This window comes from Berghia stephanieae, chromosome 6 (assembly GCF_034508935.2).
Source record: "Berghia stephanieae isolate SIO BIC M18660-M18661 chromosome 6, UCSD_Bste_1.3, whole genome shotgun sequence".
NCBI lineage: Eukaryota > Metazoa > Mollusca > Gastropoda > Nudibranchia > Aeolidiidae > Berghia > Berghia stephanieae.
In genome coordinates, this window is record NC_088365.1 from 3,377,138 (window position 1) to 3,385,370 (window position 8,233).

Genomic DNA, 8,233 nt, shown 5'->3' on the forward strand with positions numbered 1-8,233 from the left:
GAGAGTTCCAGATGGAAGGTCCGACGTGACTGAACGATCTGCCGCCGTAAAATTTATATTTATATTTATTTGTAACAATTAATTTTGTAGAATCTAGTGCAGTACGTAGACTCCTCGTTGGCTTATAAGTTTCTAAAAATTCAGTAATATACAATGGTGCTTGATCATTAAGGCACTTATAGCACAATACTGCTAGTTTGAATTCGATTCTCACTTTAACTGGTAATATTACTGAGTTTGCGCATCGGGGCTCTAACGGGGCCCATTAGAGATAGACGACGATTGGGATTGTTTGGAAGCTTTAACCCTTTGCCCACTACCTAGTCATTATGATATCGGAAATGCTATCGCCGTCTACATCTACGCCAGAATAGAAATAGAGGGTGGAGCCTACCATGATATAACATTTTATGGAGCCCTAATTTCATCATATCAGTTCTGTCCACTGACAGGTAGGTGGGTATCGCTTTCAAGAACGTATGTCCTTATATGAAATCCTGAGTTTTTGACCAATCAACGATTGCTCTTTTGATAGCTCGCTTGTCAACATGAAACAGCTCAGCCCTTGATTTATGTACAGGCATCACAGGCGGGATATGTTGTGTAACTTCAAAGACCACGGTTGACCGAAAACTCCAGTTGTATAACACACGCTTTCGGACCGGAAGGTCCTGGATTCGAGCCTCGCTTGGCGCATAGTTGAGTCGTCGGAAAAGGCTTTTTACTTACATCCTCTTACTGTACTCAGGTGTAAAATGAGACCTAATCGTTAACACCTTTGTGTCTGTCTGAAAAAAATATATTATTGCATAACGGGCCTCATGTCTCGTTCTACATGTTACGTGTTGCTGTTGGTCAGGGACCCTCTGTTAGCGCTTTGAGCACATTAAGTGGATATTGTTCTATATAAAAGCTTGCTTTTTGTTTGTTTGTTTTTTGTTTTTTTTTTTTTTGTTTTGTTTTGTTTTTAAATAGCTTTTCTTTTGTGTTTGTGTATTTTGTTTTGGGGTTTTATTTTTGTGTGTTTTTTTTTGTTTGTTTGTTTGCTTGTTTTATGTTTTTTTTTGTTATTTTATTTATTTATTTATTTATTTATTTATTTATTTATTTATTTATTTATTTATTTATTTATTTATTTATTTATTCATTAATTTATTTTGGGAAAGGGGGGGGGGGGTATAAAGTACTATGTTTTTATGGCAAAAACTGAATTTGGTAACATAAGCAATTAATTTCGCTATTTGTAGCTTAGTACATCAATATTGTAACAATCTGGCCACTCTTCTATCTCTGTCACCTTCGACTTCGCCATTGCCGGTAGGAAGGACGTTCAAGTCAAATAGTAAGTCCCCATTTTTCCGAAGTATTTTTTAGTGTACATTAATGAAATTGTAAAAATATGTTAAACGGTATATGACTATTAGTTTGTGTAGTTATTGTGACGCTCTTAACAGATTTGATTCATTTATTTTCGATTTTCCATTTTTAGGTCAAGATGTCGAATTCATTTGTCACAGCCTTCCGAACGAACTTGTTCAGCAACCCTTTCTTTACAACAGCCAAGTGTGAAAGTAATGTCAATCCCACAAGAACTATTGCTGCTGCAGCCCCAGCAGGTAATTTATATTTGATTCACTCTTAACAGTTTTACCGATTTATGGTTCGATAAAAATACAAGAGTCCTAAACTGAGAGAGCGTAAGAGTAAGAGTAAGAAAGCCATGGCCATGTCACATGGCAACGACGGCAATGCAATTTGAAGAGAGGAACACTATGATCGATGGCATCATTGGCGTCAGCAGCGTCACTAGACTGTAGTTAGTTCAAGTTCAAGCGAGTTCTGACTCCGATGATGTCAGCAGAGAAGTTGGTGGACACGTTCATTACGCTTTTTTTTTACCATGGAGGAGTAGGAAAATAAGTCCAATTCAAATTTTAGATCTCTTCTTGACCACCACCCCACCCCATCTTCCATTTAATTGATACTGGTAGTATTGCGTAATTTTAATGTGCCACATGGACTTTAAATATTTTTTAAAAAAACAAGATTGGTTAGTGGTATTCTGTTTTCCCCTTTTTAATTTTAATTTATTTCAATTTTAGAGCAATACAGCTGTGAGCCAGGTTCAGCCAAGTTCTATGCTCTCTGTGGCTTTGGTGGTATGTTGAGTTGTGGTCTCACTCACACTGCTGTGGTCCCTCTCGATCTGGTCAAATGCCGTATCCAAGTCGACCCTGCTAAGTATGGAAGCATCGTAAAAGGCTTCAGAGTGACACTGGCAGAGGAAGGAGTGAGAGCTCTGGCCAAAGGATGGGCTCCAACATTTATTGGATACTCAATGCAGGGAATTGGAAAGTTTGGCTTCTATGAAGTCTTTAAGATTCTCTATTCCAACATGTTGGGTGAAGTAAGTTGAAATTTACCAACTCTTCCAATTTCGTATGGATTTATAATTAGTCTATAAAATTTTAAAATCATTTTTACTCATTTTTGAAATCAATTTTTTTTTTTTAAAATTCCCTCCAACCTCTAAAGGGTGATTTGATATAAAAATTAAGTTGTTTGTGGCAGTTAAATCATCATTTACTTGCTCTTTGCATTTCAATTAATTTGAAATTTACATTGATGATTCAGATTTAATCTTTTGTCTTTTTCTTCTTTTTAAAAATTCATTTATATTACTTATTGTTGGAACAATGTAACGTAACAAATGAAAATTATCTTTCCTAGACTGTTATTGTAATGTATTTATTTGAGTTTAGTATTTCTCTTTTATCTTTTCCTCCAACCAGTTCTTTAAAATTTGTTAATCCTATTTCTTTCTTCTGTTTTTATTTTGTAGGAAAATGCATTCTTGTGGCGTACCAGTCTGTACCTGGCTGCCAGTGCCTCAGCTGAATTCTTCGCCGATATTGCTCTTTGCCCCATGGAGGCCATAAAAGTCCGTATCCAGACCAAACCAGGCTTCGCCAGCACCTTGAGGGAAGGGTTCCCCAAGTTCATCAAAGAGGAGGGCTATGCTGGTCTCTACAAGGGTATCGTTCCCCTTTGGGGCAGACAGATCCCATACACCATGATGAAATTTGCCTGCTTTGAACGTACTGTAGAAGTCCTCTACAAAAACGTTGTACCCAAGCCAAGGTCTGAGTGTTCAAAGGGAGAGCAGTTGGTCGTTACATTTGCAGCTGGTTATATTGGTATGTGGTCCCTGTGACTGTTTTAACGCTTCTTCTCTGAAATGAAAAAGGTCACAATGAAAAAAATGGAAAGGCTTCAGTTTGAAATAGTTAACTATACAATAGACATTTTGGATGGAAACCCTTCATCATCTAAGCAATGAACAGAGGGATGTTGAAAGCAATATATTTGATATAGTGTTAGTGAGGATTTAATTTCAATCCTAAACCCTTCACACAGGGTTTGCACCCAAAACGTCTATTGTTTGTACTGTTTCTAGCACACGCCTTTCCATTTTTTCCTTGTTAGCATTTTTACGATCTCTCTCTCTCTCTCTCTCTCTCTCTCTCTCTCTCTCTCTCTCTCTCTCTCTCTCTCTCTCTCTCTCTCTCTCTCTCTCTCTCTCTCTCTCTCTCTCTCTCTCTCTTTGTAATGACATTAACATTTTAATGTCAGAAAGTACACCTCTAGTCCAAAGTCACAGGTTTATAACATTTTAATTTTCCTTCATATGGAAGAAGGTCATGATGAATTGATGTTTGTGCCCTTTTTGGGGGGGGGGGGGGATTTTATGGCCTTTTTATTTTTAAATTGTATTTTCGGGATATCATTCTGATATTTTGATTGTAAGTTTACATTTTTGATTATTTTTAAAAATTAAATTGTGGTATTAGTAAGCTTCTTGACAAAGTTTCTAACATTAATTTTAAAGCAAATAATCTCTCGTATGATTCAGTAGATTTCTGTATTGTATCTGACTTGTCAGATCTGATATTTTATCTATTTTATTGTCTTTTAATTTGTGTTTAAATATTTTGCGTCATAAAGATTCTAATTTCATATTGAAATGTTGATATTGAAAGAGGTGGTAGAAGAGAGTTGTTTGCTATTTTTTCTTTTTTTTTAAAATTCCAAGTCCTGAAGTTTCACAAGGGCCGACATGTTTTGACCTTGAATGAAAATCAGCTACTCAATGCTTTTACTAGGCCTTAGTAAAATGACACTTAAATTAGATTATTACTGGAATGCAGCTGATATTTATTCCATTTTGACTTTGTGTCACATGTTAATCTGTTTTTTATTCAAATTGTTATCCCCAGCTGGAGTATTCTGCGCCATTGTATCCCACCCTGCTGACACTATAGTGTCCAAGCTGAACCAGATGAAGGGAGGCAGTTTCATCAGTGTTGGAAAATCTTTAGGTCTTCTAGGTAAGAAACTTGTAAAATGAACCCTCTTGTGGGGGCATGAGCTTTTGTTACCAAGAAATTTTCAAAGGGAAAACCATGGAAACCTTTATGTTATTATACCTGTATGGTGTAGGCGAAAACTCTGATTTTATCATGTCTTAATAGAAAAATTAAAAAATGATGCATCCCTATTATCCTTTGTTAATTTTTTTAAAAATCCCAAAAACGTAGGAGTTAGGAAACTATTCATCCTTGTTACTGGGAAATGTAGAAATCATGAACTCATATGGCATTATTGGATTGGGTTGAGTTTCTTATTATCAGTGTTAATCTTAGCATTTCTGTTGAGGTATCAGTAGGCCTGTTGTATCATCCAAATATGGCGTTTTTTTAGGTTTGGGTTGGGGTTTTCCATATTTTTTCTTTGTGCATGATTTTGCATTGTGTCATGCTCCACTTTCAGCAGGCTCTCCAAACTGAATTTTAGAAAATGAATGTGATCTACATGCAATGAAATTTTCTCCTTATATGTTTGTGCTCGGATTAAAATATCAAGATCAGCAATATTTGAAGAAAAAAAATGTGTGAATGATTCCTCAAAAGTTTTTGAAAAATGGTCCAGAAAAGGTTTTAGAAAAATGATCCTTTTTTAAAGCCGACTACGGCCACAAGTTACAAAGGTAGAGAGATAGAAAATGGTAGACAACTGCCGAAAGTTATAGAAACTACGCTCAATTTTTCTCGACCTGAAATGACGAAGTATTGAGTTAGATTGCGACGGGGGGGGGGGGTGTATGTTAAAATTTGAGAATTTCAAACAGTCATAACTATTTTGTTTGATGTCCTATATAATTATACTTGGTATCAAATTAAAGAGAACAGAATGCCTCATACTCCCAGAATTGTCAATAACAACACTGTTAAAATAGAAATCAAACAGGAAGAGCAATTGATTAGGTAGTCTTTCTTTTGAGACTACATTATTCTTTGATAAATCAGAAGAAAAAAAAAGACAATCATGAACACAATCCTAATAATGTTAAAACTAACAGTAAATATATTTAAAGGAAAAATATTGATAAAAGTCCAAAACAGGATACCTCTGGCAACTTCACAATCCATTAGCAAATACGATCACTAGACACATCCCGCTCGCACAATATATTGAGAGAAATGGAAGGAACTGTAATTTTTAAAAATACTTCTTCTTTAGAGAAGTTTGCTGCCATTGTTGTGTAGCAATGCTGATCTCATGGAAATCCTTGGTCCTCGATTTCGGTCCCGAAGTGGCACGACTTCAAGGCAAAATATGAGACACGTCGATTTCGTGTATGCTATTTTAAAAAATTCACCACAAGGCTGTTTATCAATCAATAGGAATGAAAGTTGGCAGTCAGTTAGTAAAGAGGTCATTTTAGATTATGTCAAAGGGCAAATATTGTGTGGTCACCAGAAAACGATTAAAAACAGATGTTTGCACTTTTGAGTGAAATATTTCTAAAACTATCAAGAGGGGAGACTTCACCGTTAATAAGGCTGTTATGTTTCAAATTTCATTGGAATATGATAAGTGCTTTTCGCATATCATCACAAAACATCAACCCAATTTGCATTTCAATGAGTGAGAAGAGGAGACAGCCATTTTTCCCCCAAATCGCTTGACACACAACATGACGTCAGCGAAGTAAGGCTGCCAGATGGTCAGACTTCCACCTGACCAAATTCAACTTCAAAAATGGCTAAATAGATAAGAAGCTCACATGGCTTTCACTACTAAGACTGAACCCCTTTAAAAATAATTGAATTTCACAAACAATAAGATGAATAGACTAGGATAAATGTTACCGAGACAAAATTATGGTTAACCCTAGCCATACAGCTCTAGAACTATACAAGTTTTAACTCTTCATCAAATTTTCTGCTTGTAATTATTAACATCCTTTTACACAAGTTATCTGACATTTCCATCTCATCTTTCTTCCAGGTATGTGGAAGGGCTTGTTCCCCAGGATCATTATGATTGGTACATTGACAGCCCTGCAGTGGTTCATCTACGATACAGTCAAGGTTGTATTCCGTCTGCCCCGACCCCCACCACCTGAGATGCCAGAATCTTTGAAGAAGAAGTTGGGAGTAGCTTAAATGTATACGAGTCATTTTAGAAAATTGGAAAGCACGCATAAATTATTGATCTTGATTTTTAAAATTGTAACTTGCTATCGATGATTGTGAGAAATGAATTTGACATCACATTTTAGTTTTTAGTTGTTAGAAAGATATACAAATGTGAAATAATGTCATTTAAAAAAAAAAACAAAAAAAAGCTGATTTTGGTTTTTGTTCACTGGTAGTGACAGTGACATCATGGCTTGATTGAATAGTGGTGAGAATGAGATGGTTATTTTGAAAAATGATAATCTATCATCCTGTGATCATTAGGTAAAATAAGGTTTGTTGTTTTAAGTGTATGGGCATTTAGTCATGTTGATATTATAATGTTGAGTTACACTTTAATTCCCACTTTAATCTAAGCAAAAATTTGAACTTGAGTGGACCCGATATCATGAATTTACCCAAAGAGTTGCATTTTTTCAAAGCATCTTGTACAACTGTTTAGAAAATTTGCTCATTGCCTAGATGGATTTATATCAAAATGTAGATTTGAATAAATAGTCCATTATTATTGTTTTACATTTACAGTGTGGATCATTCATAATCAAGTTTCATCTTTCATATATGGAAGTCAGTTATAGTTTCTGTATATATTCTCACTACCCATGCGAGTGATATTTATTAATTTTAGAATGCCAGATCTTTAAACCCTTTTACAATGGAAAGACCCCCTTGTTATACTGTTTTTGCACTGGTTTCAGGGAAGAGTAATTTGTGTGACCAACTCGTGATTTGTCATTTACTTAAGGCGTGTCATGCATAGGAAGTTTTTTTTTTTTTTTTTTTTTTTGTTTTTTTTTCTTTATATAATTTTTGGGATTTTTTTTTTTTTTAATGTGGTGAGGTGAAGCTGTATTATGTGGATTGAGTGCACTTTGACATTGATGAGACTTTAAACAAAACATTTGAGTTGATGTAATGCATCGTAATCTTGACTTAAAGACTTGATGGAATGTATAAAAACATTAATTAAAAATTTATAAACTTTTTATTGGTGCATTTCTTAATTTTCTATTTATTTATTATTCCTAATTTGCTACTATTCGTCTAGCCCAAATTTACAATGGCGTAATTTTTGCAGGTGACGATAGGTTGAGATGCCCTGTTTAGGAAAGTTATGTCAAAAATGTCATAGCACTCCTACAGTGAAATGGTGATAAGGCCAAAACCACCAGACAAGAGAAATCGGTTGACTTTATCCATTTTCGGTGGAACACACTTGAAGAACAGAAAATTTAGGACCAACAAGAGGTGTTGACATAATGTGGATTCTACTTCTACTGTATTTCTTGAAGAAAAAATATTAATATTGTAGTTGGGCTTTTAAAGAACTGAACAAGTATGTATGAAAGGTGCCAGACAAAGCATGAAAGAAAAACATCCCAAAAAATTTGTCGACCTCGACTGGGGATCGAACCTCAGACCTTCTGATTACCAGTCAGACGTTATTTGAGCTTTTCTGACCTTGTCCCCTGGGTGGGGTTCCTGACATCCCATAGTGGGAGCAGGGAGGCACTTACTGTGTCTTCTACCCCCCCCCCCCCCTTTATCTGTTTTCCAACATGCTTTCTATCTTCGTCTTGGGATGAGATCCTGACCCTGGCCAGATACCCTCGCTTGGAAAGAAACAGTCAAATGTATAGTTAGTTTTGGGGGATGAAGTTTTTTTGTTTTGTGAATCATCTCTGTTATGC

General features: G+C 35.5%; 1 protein-coding gene across 1 annotated transcript; it reads left to right on the forward strand.

Annotated features, from left to right (window-relative positions):
* The first annotated feature begins 1,264 nt into the window (after positions 1 to 1,264).
* On the forward strand, positions 1,265 to 7,530 carry LOC144975981 (solute carrier family 25 member 3-like). Its single transcript, XM_078920228.1, has 6 exons — positions 1,265 to 1,342; positions 1,490 to 1,616; positions 2,103 to 2,407; positions 2,843 to 3,197; positions 4,278 to 4,388; positions 6,352 to 7,530. The coding sequence occupies exons 2-6, from the start codon at positions 1,496 to 1,498 to the stop codon at positions 6,507 to 6,509; spliced, it is 1,050 nt and encodes a 349-aa protein (XP_078776354.1). The 5' UTR covers positions 1,265 to 1,342; positions 1,490 to 1,495; the 3' UTR covers positions 6,510 to 7,530.
* Positions 7,531 to 8,233: the final 703 nt, after the last annotated feature.

Coding starts and splice junctions, on each gene's coding strand:
- LOC144975981 (XM_078920228.1), top strand. CDS start 1,496: ATGTCGAATTCATTTGTCACAGCCTTCCGAACGAACTTGTTCAGCAAC. Junction 1,617..2,102: donor TGCTGCTGCAGCCCCAGCAG/GTAATTTATATT, acceptor TTTCAATTTTAG/AGCAATACAGCTGTGAGCCA. Junction 4,389..6,351: donor AAAATCTTTAGGTCTTCTAG/GTAAGAAACTTG, acceptor TCTTTCTTCCAG/GTATGTGGAAGGGCTTGTTC.